Source organism: Camelina sativa, chromosome 17, assembly GCF_000633955.1.
Source record: "Camelina sativa cultivar DH55 chromosome 17, Cs, whole genome shotgun sequence".
NCBI lineage: Eukaryota > Viridiplantae > Streptophyta > Magnoliopsida > Brassicales > Brassicaceae > Camelina > Camelina sativa.
This window is the reverse complement of record NC_025701.1, coordinates 17,551,127-17,572,295: the sequence shown is the minus strand read 5'-3', so window position 1 is coordinate 17,572,295 and position 21,169 is coordinate 17,551,127. Positions and strand designations below refer to the sequence as shown.

The 21,169-nt window shown below is 37.9% G+C and overlaps 2 protein-coding genes and 1 long non-coding RNA gene across 3 annotated transcripts in view; 2 read left to right on the top strand and 1 right to left on the bottom strand.

The window, feature by feature from the left end:
- LOC104759585 (bifunctional aspartokinase/homoserine dehydrogenase 1, chloroplastic) overlaps positions 1 to 1,761 on the top strand; it is a 5,663-nt gene extending 3,902 nt beyond the window's left edge. Inside the window, exons 12-18 of the mRNA XM_010482495.2 lie at positions 13 to 95; positions 175 to 400; positions 526 to 671; positions 781 to 916; positions 1,013 to 1,096; positions 1,189 to 1,281; positions 1,384 to 1,761. Of these exons, the coding sequence (XP_010480797.1) occupies positions 13 to 95; positions 175 to 400; positions 526 to 671; positions 781 to 916; positions 1,013 to 1,096; positions 1,189 to 1,281; positions 1,384 to 1,629 (1,014 nt within the window). The 3' untranslated portion in view covers positions 1,630 to 1,761. The remainder of the gene's footprint in view (positions 1 to 12; positions 96 to 174; positions 401 to 525; positions 672 to 780; positions 917 to 1,012; positions 1,097 to 1,188; positions 1,282 to 1,383) is intronic.
- On the bottom strand, positions 1,765 to 3,359 carry LOC104757515 (phosphoribosylglycinamide formyltransferase, chloroplastic). The gene is made up of 5 exons (XM_010480261.2): positions 2,932 to 3,359; positions 2,698 to 2,812; positions 2,431 to 2,607; positions 2,229 to 2,355; positions 1,765 to 2,133 (listed from the first exon to the last, which is right to left on the bottom strand). Exons 1-5 carry the CDS (start codon positions 3,281 to 3,283, stop codon positions 2,020 to 2,022), a joined length of 885 nt encoding a protein of 294 aa, XP_010478563.1. The 5' UTR covers positions 3,284 to 3,359; the 3' UTR covers positions 1,765 to 2,019.
- On the top strand, positions 12,117 to 12,541 carry LOC104757514. Its single transcript, XR_762436.1, has 3 exons — positions 12,117 to 12,195; positions 12,268 to 12,368; positions 12,469 to 12,541. It is a non-coding gene; the product is annotated as an uncharacterized LOC104757514 (long non-coding RNA).

Sequence of the window (21,169 nt, the reverse complement as noted above, 5' to 3'; positions counted from 1 at the left end):
TTATTTTCACAGGCTGCAGTGCTCAAAGAAGAGTTCAAAATTGACTTGCGTGTTATAGGGATCACTGGCTCAAGTAAAATGTTGATGAGTGAATCGTAAGTCAACAAACTTGATTCAATACTTGTAGGTGAACCGCATTACTGCTGTAATCCTTACACAATCATCATCTTTTAGGGGAATTGACTTATCAAGATGGAGAGAACTTATGAAAGAAGAGGGAGAAACAGCTAACATGGAGAAGTTCACCCAATATGTGAAGGGGAATCATTTCATTCCAAACTCTGTTATGGTTGATTGTACGGCCGATGCTGGTGTCGCTAGCTGTTACTACGACTGGTTGCTACGAGGAATTCATGTGGTCACTCCGAACAAAAAGGCTAACTCAGGACCACTTGATCAGGTTAAGAGTTCGATATTTGTTTTAGTGACTGTTGAATAGGAAGCTACAAATCTGTTCTTGTTGAGGTTCCGTGATTCCATGAACATAGAGACTAGTTGGTAACACTTTCCTGTTTGTAAATGCAGTATCTAAAGATTAGAGATCTTCAAAGAAAATCGTACACACATTACTTCTATGAAGCAACCGTTGGAGCTGGTCTTCCAATTATCAGCACTTTACGTGGTCTTCTCGAAACAGGTGATAAAATACTGCGGATTGAGGGCATTTTCAGGTATCTCCTGTTCAACTTGGTACCACAATAATTTGTTCAGATAACAAAAGAATGAGCTGGCTTTGCATCTTCACACACACTAATATTTTCCTTTGATGCCTTGCTGCAGTGGTACTTTAAGCTACCTTTTCAACAATTTTGTCGGCACCAGAAGCTTCAGTGATGTCGTAGCAGAAGCAAAGCAGGCAGGTTTTACAGAGCCAGATCCACGAGATGATCTATCTGGAACAGATGTTGCCAGAAAAGTACGGTTTTTTCTGTCATCAAATCGGGTTAATGCAGCCAGCTTGTGTTTGATCATTTAATGATTTTGAACCTTCTCGTATCTGCTTCTTATGCAGGTGACAATTCTTGCCAGAGAATCAGGCTTAAGATTGGATCTTGACGGCCTCCCAGTCCAAAATCTTGTGCCAAAGCCTCTACAAGTAAGTCCCTATATAATCACAATATTAATTTTCATCATCAACAAAGATAATCCTTTTGACACTTCAGTATTCTATTCCAATGTTCATCACAGGCTTGTGCATCAGCAGAAGAGTTCATGGAGAAGCTACCTCAGTTTGATGAAGAATTGTCAAAACAAAGACAAGAGGCTGAAGCAGCAGGAGAAGTAAGTAGTGCCTCTTAGCAAATTCATGTTTAAAACCGAATGCACAGCCTCGAAAAGAAGAACTAATTTCAGATTGTGTTGCTGTGTTGTCTCTGTTTATAGGTCTTGAGATATGTAGGAGTTGTAGACGCGGTAGAGAAAAAGGGAACAGTAGAGTTGAAACGGTACAAGAAAGATCATCCGTTTGCTCAGCTCTCGGGTGCTGACAACATCATCGCTTTCACAACCAAACGGTACAAAGAACAGCCTCTGATTGTTCGTGGACCAGGTGCTGGTGCTCAAGTCACAGCCGGTGGAATATTCAGTGACATTCTTCGCCTTGCATTCTATCTCGGGGCTCCATCTTAACGCAATCATTTCTTCTAGGAACAAATCTAGTAATCAAAACCCTGTTTCTTCTACATGCTAGAATCTGTAATATGGATTTCAGAGATATTCATTCTTCTTATAGATGAAATAAAAGTTTATGGTAATAAAACACTCTAGGAAAAAATGTTGAATAAAGCTTTTGGTATTACACAATACAAACAGTCTCTTGGCTTTAATTTCATCTCCTTCCATATAATTATGACAAAACTGAAACAAAACTTGAGCTTCAGAAACATTTAACAATCTATACTCTGCGCAAAAACTTCTTCTACAGCCTGAAGACTATATATAGCCTAAGGTTGAAACACTTTGATATGAAAATGGAACTAATCTGAGATCCAATGCGGTTGAACTTCATTTGTCAATGATCTAATAATACTCGTCATGGCTGTCTTTGCTTTGAATGAGAGGGACGCCATCTTCTCTCCATTTTATACGTTCTTCGCACATTGCAGCCACCACCTCAACATAGAGTTTGTGTTCCTAAACCCAAAAATAAAAAGAAAAATAAAAAAACCAATGAAATTATCTGAATTGTGAAATGCAATATTCAAAAGTATTTCTTTAGTAGTAAGTACCTCACGAAGAACCCTTTTGGCCAATTCCTCTGGTGTATCATTAGCATTCACGCGGACTGCACTTTGAGCAAGTATACGCCCTGAGTCGTACTCCTCATCGACAAAGTGAATCGTCGGACCTGAATACCTACACAATGAACCCGTTTCATATTTTCTTGCACATAAGAAAAGAAAGAAACTACACATCCGTATGCGGCTGTACCTAGCTCCCGAAGCTAGAACGGCTTTATGAACTCTCTCACCATAAAGCCCTTTGCCTCCAAAAGCCGGAAGAAGCGCAGGATGGATATTGAGAATCCGTTTAGGAAAAGCTTGCACCAGCTCAACCGGTATAAGTTTCAAATATCCAGCTAGAAGAACAAAGTCCACACCATATTCCCTGTCCATTAAACCAATGTTAAGAGTCTACATAGAATAAAAGTGGTAACACCCATTGACTAAAGAAGGAGAGAGAGAGAGAGATGGCAACCTAAGAACATCAACGAGCTCTGTAGAAGAGAGTCCATCAGATGGTTCTCGTTTCCCTTTTGGGAATACTAAAACAGGAATGCCATTACTTCTTGCATACTCAGCACCTCCACAATCTAAGATTGATTGTACAAAAACAAGTATTCAAAATCAAAACTCTGAACCAATTCTTTTGCTTTTGGAGTTCTTGTCTGATTCACTAACCCAAAGAACCAACAGAGAAGAAAGGTAATACCTTTATTGTTAGTGACCAACAAAACAACATCCCCGTGAACAGAACCAACACTGCATCCCTCATGAATCTTCTTGAAATTGGAACCACCTCCGGACACAAACACAGCAAGCTTCTTCCTTCTTATTATTATTACTCCATCTCTTCTCGAAACATCATCAACCTCTGCTACGATTGGAGCAGCTTTTACAAGTGGTGGTCCGATCCTCATCGCAAATCGGTATACGGGACTTGGGAAAGAGAAGGAGAGAGCATTCCGGGAAGGTGGCGCCAACAACGAAGGAGCAATTGAGTTGTCGCGATTCTGATTCGCCGGAAAGTAGAGCTGACTCGAGAACAATACCCGTGATTCCATTTGAAATCCCGACGGAGGTTTGTTGTCGGGACGAGTGACGGAGACTGTTTTTTCGGTCTTCTCTGCCTCTTTTAAGTCTTAACCCTTTTACAAATTGATTTTATTTACCGAACCAATGGCCTGGGCAAAATACCCAGATCCGAATATCCGATCCGAACTCGATCTAAAAAATCCTATCCAAACCCGTATCTGAAATTGTAAAATAAACTTATTCTAAATTTCTAAATCTAAAAACCTGACCCGAACCCGTTCCGAACCGAAATCTGAACGGGTATCCGAATATATCCACACTATTAATATATATAGTAGTAATATATTAGTAATATTTATAAGTTTAGACATTTCTGATAATTTAAAGTATTTAAACTGTTTCTTAGTAAATTTTGGTAATAAATACTCTAAATTTTTAGATATGTTGCTTATTATTGAATAATTTAGACTAAATTAGATACTAAAATTTTGAGTTTGTGAACTTTGGGTAATTCGAATCCGAACCCGAAATACCCAAACCGAACTCGATCTGAACCCGAAGTCTAGAAATACCCGAACGGGTCTTATACCTCTAAATCCGAAAACCCAAAAATCTGAAATACTCTAACCGAACCCAAACGGGTACCCGAATGCCCAGGCCTAGAACCAACCACATATTAATCGGGTCGCTCCACCCGAACCAATAGATATTGGGTTCCACCTAATTTTTTTTGAGAATATTATCAGATCTTCCATACACAGTAACAAACATTATCACCAATGCCACTTTTTTCTTTCTCTTTTCCCGCCAACCATACATCTATTGTCAAATAACCTTTATACCCTTCATTTTTTTTATCCAAAATTATTATTAATTTTTTCTTTGTTTCTCAGACATAAACGATCAACTCTCTCTCTTCTCATAACTCTCGATTTTTCTTTTTCTACCAGACTTTTCATCTTCTTCTTCTTCAATATGAAATTGTTATCTGAATCTCTCACTTTTTTGAGTTCTCCTGCATGCAATGATGGATTTCATCATGCAGCAGTTCTACTATGGTCGAATCCTCCGACTGCTTCGCCTCCGTCTGTCGTGGCCGGAAAAACATTTGAGACGAGTTCCAGAGTTGAGACCTCCGTCTGATTTGCTTGCCTCCTCCGTAGCAGGCTAAAACCACTAGGTCTAGTTCCAGAGTTCTTATACCCGACAATAGGTAAGCAAAATTGTAGGTCTGCAGATTCGGTGGACCAGATCCAGTCGACCAGGTTTTTGTCCATCCCTATTATGTCTTTCGTTCTCTTTGAGTGGACTATATCTGGTTGGTCTTCCTTTTTGTGTCCATTGATAACAATAAAACTTGTCCACACTGCAGGTCTGCAAATCCGCTGTCCGGTGGACCAGATCCAGCCGATCCGGTTTTTGTCCACCACTATCAAATTTGTCTACACTGCATGATCCGGTGTCTGGTGGACTAGATCCAGCCTACCAGGTTTTTGTCCACCACTATCATGTCCTTTTTTCTCTTGAGTTGGACCATATCTGTTTGGTCATGTGTTTTGTGTCTATTGCTAACAAAAAACGTGTCCACACTGCAGGTCTACAAATTCAGTGGACCACATCCAACAGCCAAGATTTTTGTCCACCACTATTATGTCCTTCATCTCTTGAGTGGACCATATCCAACAGCCAAGGTTTTTGTCCACCACTATTATGTCCTTCATCTCTTGAATAGACCACACTCAAGGTTTGGTATGACGATTTGTGTCCACAGCTAACAAAAAAAAATGTCCACACTACTACAACTTGTATATTGAAAGAGAAATGTGTTTGATATGACATAAATAAAAGGAGAACAACAAATGCCAGTTTAAGTATTAAGTTATGAATTATAAATACAGGTCATCAAATTGTGGACCAAAAATTTAGATGAGAAAGAAAATTATGTCTACAGCCAATGTTGTCTACTGCCAATGTTGTCTACCGCAGAAACTGTAAAATCTTATACCAAAATATTAATGGATAGTTTTTTCTCATTTTTTATTATAGGGGTAAATTTGTCTTTTTATTTATGCCACAAAGATGAAAAATGGCAGTTCTCACAAGAAAACTATAAACTGGCATTTCTAACAACTTTTTTTTTAATGGCATTTTTGGGCAAATTCCCATTTTTTTATTTAATTATGAAACATTATAAGGTAACATATATAGTCATATATCAATCTTCGGTTCACTGCCACATCTAGTAGGGTTTAGGGTTTTGGAGACGCTTCAATATTATTGCTTTGCTGCTGCAAATACATCTTTGCTTGATAAATCTTCTCCTCCAAAGGCTCCATCGACAAACATGAAGTACGTCGGCGAACATGAAGTACCTCTTTGCTGCAAATGCCTCTTCGCTTGATCTTTTTAATTTTATTTTATTGTTGTTTAACTGATTATCGTCGAGTTCGATGCGTGATTCTGCAGCAAACGTAACATGTGTTTGTTTTTTAATCGTTTTGGATTTCCTTGTTTGTTTCGGTTAATTACGAGGAATTTAGTCCAGCGTGATTTAAAAAAAAAAAAAAATTTAGTTGTGGTTTCTGATTATTTTTGAGTTCCATGCGGATTCTGCAGCAACGTGTGTTTGTTTCATAATATGTATGTTCATCGTTTGTATTTCCTATACGGATCCACAATAGATTATACATAAATTAAGTCCTTGTAATATTCTTGATTTGAGAACTTAATGCTAAGGATAGTACTATAGTTGTAGCTAATCTAGAAATTTATTTAGAGTATTCTACAGCACCTACGTGTGGTATGAATTGCTTCTACTGGTTTATGGAGTGAAGTTTTTTATTTATTTATTATAATTAATTCATTTTTTTAATTTTCTAAATCGATTGTTGTGCCTGGTGTCGTCATGATGGTATTTTTTTTTTTTGCAAAATTGTGAATTTTCATTAGAGAAAATAGATTGTACGGAGTACAATAGCCTTAATACATGAAAATAGAACTTACCAAAAAAAGAATAAAAAACAAGTTCTATCTTAGAGAAAATACAATGACCAAAGCTATACTAAACGAAGGTCAACCAATCTCGCAATAGCGTTTTGAAGTTTTTCATGTGACCCTTACTCAGAATTGCGTCTCTGATCTGCCTGTCCAGCGCCTTAAAGATAATATGCGGTGGAGTTGTGGTGTTGCTATGTAGACGAGTATTTCGCTCTATCCAGATGGTGTATATAACTGCTTGTGATACTAGCCTGTCGAGGGTTTGCGTAGACGTAGCATCAGAAGCATCCAACCAAGAAATGAACGCGTCCCAGGTGTGAAAAACAAAAGGATTATATCCTAGACGTCTTGTCGTTAGCAGCCAAATCTCTTCACTGAAATTGCAGTTCATGAAAAGATGTTCTCTAGTTTCAGGGTAGAGTCCGCATTTGCAGCAGGAAGGATCAATTTGCATGCCCCAGGTTGCTAGACGAGATCGCGTGGGCAGACGATTTAAGAGTGTGAGCCACATCATGAAAGCATGTCTTGGAATCGCACCCTTGTACCAAACATGTTTTGTCCAAGATTGTGGGTCTTGTCTCTCCCTTAATGCTTCCCATGTTTTCTTTGTGCTGAAAGTCGTTGAATCTTCGCCATTTGCACTCCAAAGGTAAATGTCGTGATCCGAGGACTGGGATGGTGGTTGAATAGTGGTGAGAAGAATGTGAAGTTGTTCAACTTGTGGAGATCTTGCAGGACGCAGGAGCCAACCATTTGATGAACAAGCTTGAGCCACCCTACTCTGAAGAGGGATACCAGTACGGGCGGGGCCCGTGGGACCTAGAAACTGGATGAGTTGACCGAAGGGGGTCCAATTCTCAAACCAGAAACTTACCTGTTCACCATTTCCCACATCACACTTGAGGAAGAGATTGGCAAGAGGTCGAAGGTGCAACAGAGCCTTCCAAGTCCAGGAGTGATGTTTCTTCTCATCAATAGCCCAGAAAACTTCATCTTTTATTTTGTTGTTTCTTATCCATTCTGCCCATAAGGAGTCAGCCGCTGTGAAGATTCACCAAATAAGCTTCAAACACATTGTCTTATTCCAGGTAGAGAAATGTCTAAATCCCAAACCACCTTCTTCTTTGGGTAGACATAATGTTTTCCAGGCTACTTTAGCATGAGTAGGCTTCATTATATCACCGGACCACATAAATCTTGCACAAAGTTGCTCAATATTTCTCAAGCATCCCTTTGGTAGTATAAACGCAGAAGTCCAGAAGTTGATGGAACCATAAATAACTGATGAGATTAATTCTTTTCTTCCCGCATAAGACAGAGCTCGAGCTGACCAGTTAGAGAATCTGGCTGTTACCTTGTCTATTAGAGGCATGTATTCTACAATTCGGAGCTTTCTATGCATGAGAGGAAGGCCCAGGTAACGAATGGGTAATGAACCTAGCTTGAAACCAAAAGAGGCTATCCTATCAGTTTCAAGTTGGTTCACTCCCGCAGTAGACAATTCAGTCTTGTCTTTGTTTATGTGAAGCCCAGACATCTCAGAGAACTCGTCGAGGACCTTGGTGATCTTATCTAGAGAACCATAACTCCCATAAAAAAAGAGCATAATATCATCAGCAAAAGCTAAATGCGTAACCTGCGGGTTCTCTGCTGCTGGGTGGTGACCAATGTGCCTGTTGTCATAACTCTGATTTAGCAGTTGAGAAAAAACCTCCATGGCCAATGTGAATAGATATGGCGATATAGAATCTCCCTGTCTTAAACCTTTGGCTCCCTTAAAGTAACCACATGTTTCACCATTTATTGAAAGTGAGAAACTTGGTGTTGTGATGCATTCACTGATCAGCGAGATGAAATGGGGAGGAAACTCCATGACCCTTAAGACATTTATAATGAAATCCCAATGCACCGAGTCAAATGCCTTCTTTAAATCCACCTTCAACATACCCCTTGGTGAAAGCTGATTGCGTATTTGCAATAAGTTTTGAATTAGTTCTGTTGCCAATAGCACATTCTCCACTAAAAGACGCCCTGGGATGAAAGCTGATTGCGTATTTGCAATAAGATCCGGCAAAACACTTTTAAGTCTGTTTGCCAGGAGCTTTGAAACCACCTTATAGATTGTGTTGCAGCAAGCTATGAGGCGGAACTCAGCCATTGATGAAGCATTGGGCGTCTTTGGAATGAGTGTCAGCAGCGTAGAGTTCCATTGTTTCAGAATCTTACCTGATCTATAGAACTCCAGGACTGCAGCCGTTAAGTCTGGTCCCACAATCTCCCATTGTGCAGTGAAAAATTCCACACAGTAACCGTCGGGGCCTGGAGCTTTGTTTTTTGGGAGAGAGAAAACCGCGAGCTTGATTTCCTCCATGGTGAAGGGTGAGGATAAATGTTGGATTGCAGACGCGGAGCATCTTTGATTAATGATACAGGCTAGGTCTTCAACCGAGGGTGGCCTAGCAGAAGAGGGAGATCCTAAGAAAGCTTTAAAGTACTCCACCGCAACCTTTTGGATCCCCTGCTTTGACTCCACAAACTGACCATTACCATCAAACAGATATAGTATCTGGTTCTGTACCTATCGAGTATGGATGGTTCTGTAGAAAAAGTTTGTGTTTTTATCTCCTTCCTCGAGCCAACAAATTCTTGCTTTTTGTCGAAGATAGGATTCCTCAGCTTGAGCTAACATAGACCAATGCTTGTGAGCTTCTTTTTCCCTTTCACTTGCCTGCGAAGATGGTGAACTCAAAAGAGTTTGTTGACAAGAGAGCAGATTCTCATAGGCTTTCCGCACACGCTTTTCAATCTCAGAGTAGTTATCTTTGGCGAAGGCTTTAATAACCCCCTTTAGCTCCTTGAGTTTCTTAGATAAATTCAACATCTTGGAGCAGTCAAATGCGAGAGCGTTCCACCATAACTTGATTAAGAGCGAGAATTCTAGGTTCTTGTTCAGGAGAGACAGGAACTTGAACAAAGTCTTCTGTTTAGGTTTTTCAGATTCCAAGAACACACAACATGGACTATGGTCAGAGAAACCAGGCTCACCAAAAACACCGAATGAGGTTGGGAAATTCTGGAACCATTCGTCATTCACAATAATGCGATCCAGTTTCTTTGCGATGTGGCCTAGGTCTTGTTTGTTGCTCCAGGTGAATGTATTACCACAAAAAGGAAGATCAGACAGCTTCGAGGATACTAGACACTGATTTAGCTCACGCATTCCTCTTGTAGACGTACCAACAATAGAGTTTGATTGCTCATGTTGATGAAGAACTTGGTTGAAATCACCAATCACCAGCCATGGATTGCTCAAAGTAAAAGATGAGGCTGAAAGTTCCTATATCTCTTTCCACAGAAGTTTCCTTGCTTCACTACAAGTTGAAGAGGCATAGACAATCGAAACTACCATCTCCATAGAGACAAAAGGGAGCTTTACCAGACAAACTATCATCTGTAGGGATTTAGACAAAATTTGGACCTTCACTGAAGGGTGCCAGACTACCCAGATCTTCCCAAGATCTAAAAACTCATAGTTATCCGCATAGGACCATCCCGCAGCCACAGAAGACAGAATACGCTGTGCTTTGTCAGGACTAACGTGGGTTTCGAGAATCCCACCAAAAAGAGGCTTATGTAGCCTTAACCAACGCCGAAAAGATCTCCACTTTACACAGTCATTAAGACCTCTTATATTACGACAAAAAATATCCATGGGAAGGATATGGGATTAGAGGGATAAAGGGCCTATAGCCATTTCCTTTTGATTCTTCTTTTTCAACAGCTTCTTTGAGATGACTCTGATGAATCTGTCGGACTCTGCTTCAGGGTTATCTTCTTCCTCAGATATACTGTCAGGCTCAGAGGAGATATCCTGATTGTCCTCTAGATTCTTATCTAAAGGTCGGAGTGAGAACATATTTGTGGTGAGATCCACGCATAGCTTACCATCTCCAGCATTCAAATCATAAGCTTTAGAGGAGCTTTGGTTTTGTTTCCGTAGCACCTCGTTGTTCCCTTTGTTACTTGCTTCACCCTGAACAAGTGCTTCTCTTACAGGCTTGTTAGAGATAATAAGTGACTTCGGGGGGTGTGGAGGGAGTTGCTTTGCTGGAGACGACTCTGCGAGGCAAGTCTCAACAATCGGCAGCTGGCTTTGAATAGGTGCTTTTCCTTGCTTCTTGTCTTTCTTGGCTTTGGGACAGGATTCACCAGAGTGTTTCACTGACCCACAGTGTTTGCAAAGAGGAGGCGCAGAAGTACAACGAGACACCGTGTGGCCGACCTTTTTGCAGTGGGTGCATACAGAGGGGAGCCAAAGACTAGACATTCTGATTCGCTTAATTTGACCAGACTCAAACCTTGCGTTTACAGCTTCCGGGAGCGGTTTACGAGGGTCTATGACCGTATAAACTTTCGCCACTTCGATGTTTATGAGTTTCTCTGTATGTGGGTGGAGACAAACTGGATGTCCCACCAGTCCAGCTATGTGTTCGAGGCCCTCACAGTTAAAGAATTCCAATGGAACACCATGAAAATCAAGCCACACTGGAACAAGCGAAAGTTCCGGTTTCTTTGGAGTGACATCAGGAGACCACTTTGCAACAAACATTGTCTGGCCATCAACTTACCACAGACACTGGCTCAGGATTCTCCTTCTCGCGTTTGGACAGGGGACCTTGAAGAGGAAAGTGTGCCCTTCCATTTTGGACACAGTGATGTCTCGTCGCTGTCTACTCCAGATACCATTTACTATGGCATGAACCGCTCCCCTGGAAGGTGGTTCCTCATAGAATTGCCCCAAGATAAAACTATCCCAGGCTTTCTTGTTCTTCTCAAAAACAGAATTAGGGATGGTCACACACTCCTCGCCGGAGTCAAGTGTGAAAGGCGTACCTTTTTCTGGAGAGGACTAGATTTATCCTTTACGAGATCTTTCCAAGGGTGCTCGTCTGAAAGCATTTGGGTCGGGGGATTTGTTGATAGTAGAGTGGAGGTGTCAACCTTCTCTACGATTGCTCTGGAAGTTTCGGATTGAGGTACAGGTGCCGACTCAATGGCTGGTGTAGCTCCTGCTTTTTCAATTGGGGATCTAGGGTTTCTGGGCGACACAATTTCCGTCACTGCGGGGGGGATAGAATTTGCGTCGGGGCGAATTTGGTTAGCTGACCTCTCAGGAGATGCAGGTAACGCATTAGAAGGGGAACAGATAGACACCTCCCCAGCTGATTTTGGAGATTCAGGCGGGGTATGGGTGCGAGGAGAGGAGAAAGAGGTTGCGGACCCAGTGGGGGCACCGCGATGGGGTTTTTTCTTGGCTTTGTTTTTGCCCATGAGGGGCGGCGAGGACCGACGTCGAGATCGGCGAAGGTGGTTGGAGAAGAAACAGGATCGCGTGGTTGGGAGAGAAAGTCAACTGTTTCGTCATGATGATATCTTACAGGAAGATAAGAACAAGAACAAGAAGGGCTATGAGAGCTGGGCGCAAGTTTAACAGGCATCAGATTTATGGGTTTTGTTTTGACAACTGGAGTGACACTCTTCGTCGAATGGAATGGAAGAAACCATAGTAAGGCTATAATTAAAAAAAGAACATATAAATTTGCTTCAATATCTACTGCTTTTTAGTTCTGTTTATAGACATTGTTGTTGATGAGTCGTCTCTTTGTTTTGATTATGCAGCAGTTGTTCGCCTGCGCTGATGTACTGTTGTAGACCACGGGCAGAAAATAATTGGAAGATTCCAAAACGGTAATTAAGGCTATGAAAAAATATTTATACTTCAACTTCTTTGTTCTTTTTCTTAAATATCTTAGGAAAAAATATTCGTGCTGATGAGTCTCTCTCTGTGGATGATGATTATGCAGGCTTATTCCTTGTAAGGAGCCTTCTAATTTCTGTGAGTGTGCTGGACTACAGCGAAATAAATCGAAGGAGCCAAAAAAAAGTACATATAAATTTCCTTATATATTTTTAAAAATTTGTAGACATTTGGTGTTGATATTGTTTGATTATGCAGAGGTATTGAGGCTATGTTTGCTACAACAGTGAATAAAGGAAAATGGATTCTTTCTAATCCCCATTTTGGCGGACGATGGTGGCAGTCAGTACAATGAGGGTGTAAGTTGTGGGAATAATCCATTTGTAACCATTTATATTAAAACATAGATTAAGTTTTCTGTCATCTTATTTTGTTTATGTTGTATGTTTTACTTTCAAGGTCGTGAATGTTTTCTGGGTGTTTCGCCCCAGCTCAAGGAAAAAAAGAATGGAAGGAAAAGCCAAGGTCTTCAAGCTTTTGATTTCATAACTCATAAGCACTTGTCGGTTTTTTAGTTTAAAACAAACTACTCTTGTGTTCTGTTCTACTCTTTAAGATTCTAGAACTTGATGTTTATAACTTAGTTTTTGACAGTCGTTCATCAAACTGGGATACAAATCAGCTTGAATGGTGTTGGAAGATTTTGGTTGCCAAGTGTAGCTGATTCCGATTGATCGTGGTCTTTGCAATCATGTTGTACGAAAATTAAATGGTTTATTTACATAGTAAATCTTGATCGTTTAGATGATTGTAGACGTCATGTTGCGAACATAGATCAACATTTCTCTTCCCTACATGGATTATCATGTAACTGATCCAAACAATATTTGTTACTACGGTAATTTAATATATTTTTTGTTATTAATGTGAATTGTTGAATATTGTTATAATTATAAAAAAATAAAAAAAATTATAAATCTATATAAGTGTCAAATTTATTTTATTAAGTAATATATAAGTTATATATTTTTATAATTTTTTCACAGTTAATTCTTTCATTATTTTTCATTATACACTTATCATCTCTTGTCATTTTTTTTTTGACATTCTATTATCTTACTGATAATATATTGATTATAAACACATATCATAACTAATTTTTATTTTTTTCACCTTCTAATATTCTTTTTTCTTCTATCGACTGCGTGATGATTTCTTACTAATGTATACGTTAAAAAATCTTAGAGAATATATCTACCATTTGTTACGATGTTTATTTGAAAGTGATGTACTACACATTTAATTTGGTATAATGAATTCAAAATAATAATATACACTGACTTCTAATCGATAACATGTTTTTTCGGTCTTCTCTGCCTCTTAACCCTTTACAAGTTGCTTTATTTACCGATCCAACCACATATTAATCGGGTCGCTCCACCCGAACCAATAAATAATCGGATCCACCCAATTTTTTTTATTTAATGATGAAAGATTATAAGGTAACATATTAATCTTCGGTCCACTTCCATCTCTAGTAGGTTTAGGTTTTTGGAGACGCATTAGTATTATGAAATTGCTTACTTTGCTGCAAATACATCTTTGCTTGATAAATCTTCTCCTCCAATGGCTCGATCGACAAACATGAAGTACGTCGACGAACATGAATTAAGAACCTCTTTGCTGCAAATGCCTTTTCGCTTGATCTTTTAAATTTTATTTATTGTTGTTTAACTGATTATCCTCGATGCGTGATTCTGCAGCAACGTGTGTTTGTTTTCATGATATGTATATGCATCGTTTGTATTTCCTATACGGATCCACAATAGATTATACTTACACATAAATTAAGTGCATGTATTCTTGATTTGAGAACTTAATGCTAGGGAAAATTGCTAATATCCTAGTGATTTATTTAGAGTATTATACAACAGGTACCTGTGGTCGGTATTTGAGTTTCTGCAGTATTATACAACAGGTACCTGTGGTCGGTATTTGAGTTTCTGCGTGCTGTATTTATGAAAGCTTAAAGGTTTTTTTCACATGCCTACTTTCACAAGTGTTTCTCACTTTAACACAAAGTATCGACTAAAGTTGTATCTGCATCTAAAGCAGATTCTGTCCCATTCGCAAAGGCAAAGCTTTATGTCCGTCCTTTTTCATCATGATTCGAGAGATATATATAGCCAATACAAACTACAAAGCACCTTCCTAAAAAAAAAAAAAAAAAAAAACTACAAAGCACCTACGAATGTTTATGATGAGATTTTTCCTAAGTTCGTGTATGATATCAATGCAAAACAGTGGAAGAAAAAAAAGTCAAAAGGAATATTTTTTTTCCAATTGGCAACCTCTGTTCTATAAGCTTTATTTATTTTAATTTTATATTCTCTACGCATATATCTCCTTTTAACAAATAAAATATATCTTACATATTGATCAGACTTATAATGTGAATAAAATAAAATATTTCAATATTTAATCAAAGGAGACGGACTCAAAACTGGAAAAAAGAGGATCAAAATAAGTCATCAAAACTAATTAGCTAATACAGTTCTAGAATAATGGATTTCTTGTCTATTAATAAATAGGAATAAGCACAATATAATTATGTGATTTTGAGAAAAACCATTAATATGTGTATTTCATTTGAATAATGTCTATTTAATTTTTTAATTTCAGTGATACGATTGTTCTGGATTTATCTATAGCAATTAGAAGTGTCCGTATTTATTAGTAACGCTAAAATGTTAACAAAAACGAAAACAAGAAAACGATAATGCATTATGCTTCTATAAATCCAATAAGTGCTTATGACATCAAAAGCTTGAAGCTTTAAGACCAGAAACATTCACGTCAAAAGCTTGAAGCTTTAAGCTTTAATTGGCTTGAGCGAAACACCAGAAACATTCACGACCTTCAAAGCAAAACATACAACATAAACAAAATATGATGACACAAAACTAATCCATGTTTAATATAATTGGTTACAAATGGATTTTCCCACAACTTACACCCTTATTGTAGTGAAAACAACGATCGTTGGGCAGAATGGGGAGAAGCATAAATCCTTCTTCCTTTATTCACTGGTCTAGCAAACTTAGAGATAGCATAGTTAGGCCGTTTAGCCTCAATACCTCTGCAAATATCTACAAATCAAACATTGAGACTCATCAACACCAAATATCTACAAATTTAAAAAATAAATATATATATTGAAATCTAAAGGTTTTGTTAGAATACCAAAATTTGAAGGTCTTGACACACTTCAAAAACGAAGTTATACGCATCAAGTTCTAGAATCTTAAGAATAGAATCATAAGATTTAATAATATAATATTCTTAAACATATTACAATTATAAAAACTTATAAAATAATATTTAAATTGCAAACTTATAAAACTTTTACTAAAATTCAAAATACAATACCAAATTTTTATGAAACAAAAAAAAACATTAAAGATAAAAAAAAACAAACAAACATATTACTTAATTAAAGCACATAAACATTTTATTTAATTAATACATAGTTTAATATCCAAATTTTAATTTGTAAAAAATTGTTTGTAAAAGATTGTATCCATTCACAGCTTACCACGTCAGCTTAGAACTGAGCCAAGATCAGTTCTACATCAAGAACTAAAAAAGTGTTCTAAACCAAAATTGTTTTGAAGTGTCTACAGATGTATGGGCAGGCTTCAGGGCAAGAAATTAATTTTCAGAAGTCAGCTATTACCTTTGGGAAGAGGATGGATCCATATATGAAGAGGCTGCTAGGGTTATTTACTGGTATAGAACAAGAGGGGGGGGACTGGTAAATACCTGGGGTTACCAGAATGTTTTAGTGGATCCAAAAGAGACTTACTTAACTTTATCACCGATCGACTTAAGTCTCGTCTAGGTGGATGGTATGAGCAAACGTTGTCCTTGGGAGGAAAGGAGGTTTTACTGAAGTCAGTTGCTATGGCTCTACCTGTGTATGCTATGTCTTGTTTCAGGTTGACGAAACATCAATGTCGCCGTATAACAAGTGCCATGGCAAGCTTCTGGTGGAATGAAAGTGAAGATAAGAATAAGATGCACTGGGTAGCGTGGGATAAGTTATGTGAGGCTAAGGAGAAGGGTGGTCTGGGGTTTAAAGACATTGGTCGGTTTAATCAAGCACTCTTAGCTAAACAGGCTTGGCGGTTGTTAGACTCCCCTGATTCTTTGTTAGCGCGTGTATACAAGGCAAGGTATTATGCTGACACAAACATCCTTGATGCAAACATCGGATACAGGCCGTCCTATGCGTAGAGAAGCATCATGTTTGGTCGGGAGTTGCTACAGAAGGGGCTAATGAAGTCTATTGGGGATGGCAGGAGCACTAACGTTTGGCTAGATAGGTGGATCCTGGATGAGCCTCCAAGGCGGCCATTTAATATAGAAATGCAGATTGATCTAAACCTGAAGGTCTCGGCACTTATAACTTCAGAGGGTGAGTGGAACNTGGTCGGGAGTTGCTACAGAAGGGGCTAATGAAGTCTATTGGGGATGGTAGGAGCACTAACGTTTGGCTAGATAGGTGGATCCTGGATGAGCCTCCAAGGCGGCCGTTTAATATAGAAATGCAGATTGATCTAAACCTGAAGGTCTCGGCACTTATAACTTTAGAGCGTGAGTGGAACACTGGGACTTTACAACGTTTGTTTCCTCCGGATGATGTCATGAAAATTCAGTCTTTTCCTCCCGCGCCGAATATTACGGATAAATATGTGTGGGCTTTCACCAAAGATGGCAAGTATTCGGTGAAGAGTGGAAATTGGCTCCTTAACTCTGAAATATCTGCTGGAGTAATAGTTAGTGAGGCGGTTCAAGTGGTGAATGAGCTCAAAGCACAGATTTGGCATACCAAAACAGAACCAAAGATACGCATGTTCTTATGGAGAGTTTTGTCTGGTGCTTTGGCGGTGGCGGAATGTTTGAGGCGACATGGAATTCAAATGAACCCTCTATGCCAGGAGTGTCGTATGGAGGATGAAACTATCGCACATGTGCTATTTGGTTGTACCCTTGCTACTAGAGTATGGGAGGCGGCATTACTTCCATTACCACCACAGGGTTTCTCAACATCTATTGCAGATAATATGCATCACTTATTGCAGCTGATGAGTCGTGGGGACATACGGGAGGACTATCGGAATGCTATTCCTTGGATTCCCTGGGAGATTTGGAAAGCACGTAATGGATATATCTTTTCTGGGAGACTGCAGGATCCTCATGTGTTACTAGCTGGGGCGTTGGAGAACTCTGATCTATGGTTACGTCAACGAGTCAAGCAATTGGAAGCCAGTAATGTTGGTGACCAACGGGTAGCACTGAGACCAGACCGATGGAGGAAGCCATCACCGGGAACCCTGAAATGTAATATTCACTGTGCTTGGGTGAATGATCGTTATTTCTGTGGTGGAGCTTGGATTCTGCGGGATGATGCAGGGGAGGTTAAGTTTCATGCGCGTGATGCCTTTCCTCCAAGGGTGAATAGAATTTCTGCGGAGCTAGGCTGTATCCTATGGTGTTTACAAAGTCTTCGTACTCTACAGATATTCTCATGTGAAGTGTGGTTGGATTGTCAAGCTGCGTTCTTGGCTTTGGAGAACCCTTTGAGCTGGCCAAAGTATCGATCTCAGGTGGAGAAGATCTCTGGCGTCATACAAGGAATGGGCAGGATCCACTTTAAATTTTCTTCGATGAAAGCTAATTCCTTGGCTAGAGATATTGCTCACAGTGTCACCAGAGACGGCAGACTTTCTTCGTACTTATCCTTGGGTGGTCCTTCATGGTTACATGATCGGATAGAAGAAGAGAGAAGGCGCAGCTGAGACTAAGGATAGTGAAGAGTTTGATGAAGATGAGGCAAAGAGTGCAGTGGAGTTTTTTGTTAAGGCTTGGGTTATCATTACTAATGTTGTTATTTCATTGCGTTTTTGAGTTTCTGAACAATTGTTAGCCTGTTGGCTTTATTCTTTTATCAATCAAATATCTAGAGTTAAAAAAAAAAAACCATCTATTCATTATTTTTCTAATTTTTTGGGGCTTAGAATACCAACACCGCCTATAAAGATGGCCTAAGATAAATCGTGCTCTACACTTTTTGATCTATAAATTAAANAAAAAAAAAAAAAAAAAAACAAATACATGGTGAAAAGTAAATGTCTGCTCACCAAAACTCCCTCTATCTTCCTAAACCCCAAAACTCCCTCTATATATATACTACATTTTTATTAGTTCTTCATAACACCTTCATCTCTCCACCAGTTTCATAGTCGCTCGAACATTACTGCTTCCATCACCATTTTCTTTCTCACTTACAAACAATGGAACGTGGAGGTATGATGTTTATATGTCTTAGTTATTAGCTTTTGATTTGCAAATTAAAATCTCTAAATTCTACCCATCTTTTTTTCTAATCTAATTTTCATTGTTCTTTCTACTAAATTACTTTTTTTTTGATAAATGTTATGAGTAAATTATTTTTCCACTACTTCTGTTTTTCCTAATTAATTGTTTGTATGTCATCTGTAAAAACTTGTTTAATTTAATTTAATGTGGACACAATTCATAAATATAATTTAATTTAATGTGGACACAATTCATAAACATTATTCTATCTATCTACTTATATAGGTAGAATAATATTTTTAAGAAAAATGGTATATTATAGAAGAAAAATCAAGAGCTAACAACGTACGTACAACATGAGTTAATTCATAAATATAATTTACACAAATTTTAAGTACTTCTAAAAATATATATATATATATATATATATATATATATATATATATATATCTCACAAAATAGCTATGATTTATGGGTTTACAAAAGTAACGACTTATTTATTTAAAATAACTAATAGTACTTAGAACTGTGAACATTAGAAAAAAAAAATCTCAATAATATAAATTTGTAATTATATAATTTATATTAATATTGACACATATATAAAAAAATACTTTTACCATACTATAGTATTTGTTTATATATATTTTACCTTTTTACCATGTTATCTTTCTTTTCTATTCAGCTCATTATGGTGTTGGTGTTGCTGATTTTGTGTCTATGTTCTTAGATATCCCTAAGCAACTCCAACTGTTGAAAGTTGAAACAAAAACTTGTTTGTATCCCTAAATCAACTAGGATTGAGTTTCCGATAGGAGATGATCACATGACGAGGGACAGTATTAAGTTTTTGTGGATAATGAAACGTGGCATCGAACTTCCACCAGGGAATCAAGTAGGAGGTATCACTACAAAAATTAATTTGTTTGACATCAGTTTTTTTTTAAGTTAGCACGGGTTAAAAACTGACACTAAAATTATAAGATTTTTGAAAAAAATATTGCTAAAGTTAGTGAAGCTAAAAAATATTACCATCACTTACAAAGTGACTATAATTCAAATTTTGCATCACTTCGTTTTTTTATTAGCATTATTTATTCAACTGATGCTATTAATATTTAAGTGTTTTTTAATAAACATTACTATCAAGATTTCTACATATTATCAAAAGTTTGAAATGAAGTGAAAATTGATTTTTGTGCATTACCTTTAAAACAACTACATTTCTGGTAAATCTCTATAATTTAATTTTATAAATATGAAATTAGGACGGTTATTGGTAAACGATGTTATTTTTCTTTTGATTGTATCAAATAAAACATGTGACGTACAATTTAGTAATTTAAGATCAACTAAAATAAGTGATGTTGTACTTATTTGTTTTAATATCAGTTCTCTAAATGATGTTAAATAACTGATGTCAAATGTCTTTTTTTATATAGTCATGTATAGATTACTTTTGCTTGATAATTTTAAGTGTTTTTTCTTGTTGTACATAAACTTATTTGGTTTGGGCTCTTTACAGAAGTCATCGATACTTCACTGCAATTAATGGTCTACAAGGGTTCAATCCCTTCATTTTTGAGACATTTTTAAATGGTGTTTCGAAGAAGGACCTTGACTATGAAGGTTCAATTGGTAACGTAAAAAATGCAAAGTATTATCTGATTAATAACAGTCACGCCAAAGACATAATTGTCTATAGGCGCCTGTTACAAAATTATGCAGATGCAGGTTTTGAAGTTTTAATAGAGAAGTTGCTGATTAAAACCTCAGTTGTAGTGTCAATTGATATGCTTCCAAGCTACCAATCCTCCTACTTTGGAAAGGTATAACATTAAATGTTCCAAAACATACTTAGCTTTGTTATGTTATATAATTTAGTAAAATTAATATTTAACTTAAATTGTTTAAATACTTTTCAAGGGATATACACTTTTATTGTCTTCGAGTCTCAAACAACTGATTTTAAAATATATCCAAAGCATATTGTTATTATCACGGGGTTCGGTGCTAAGAAGATCGATGGAGTGATAAAAGAATTCTGAGAAATCCAAGATTCCAAAGGAAAGGGATGGGATGGGGAGTAGATGGGTTTGATTATTGGGCTTGTGGGACGGTCTAATAAGAGAAGCAATTGAGTTTTTTCTCCAATTTGAAAATCCAAATAATCAAACCCATCCACTCCACATCCCTTTCCTTTGAAATCTTGGATTTCCCATAATTCTTTTATCATTTCATTCATCTTCTTAGCAATGAACCCCGTGATAACAACAATATGTTTTGGTTATATTTCAAAATCAGTTGTTTGTGTAACACCCGCAAACCATTTTCTGGGAATTTTGGTGAGGGTGTCGATCGACACCACAGGGGGAGTGTCGATCGACACCAGTTGTGGCCGGTTTGGTCGGTTCAATTTTAATTGTTCGGTTTGCGTGGTTGGTTTAGGGAATCCCTAAAATCGAGTTTTAGAGGTAGAAAACGACCTAGGGTCGTGTTATTTTGGGTTATTCGCCGTTTTTGAGAGAAAAACAAAGAGAGAGTGTTCTTGAGCTTTTGGGAAGAGATTGAGAGATTCCTTGCTGTTCTTGGGAGATCTAAGGCTGGGAAGGAGCTAGAAGCTTGCTAGGAGTGAGGGAATTCGTTCTTGTTGGTCAGAATCTTCTTGAAAGAGGTGAGTGCATGACCATGGCTTATCTAAGCTAAGATCTCTAGATTTTATGTGATTTGGTGCTTATGTGGTTGTTTCTTTGAGTTCTCTATGGTATTTCGTCGCTGT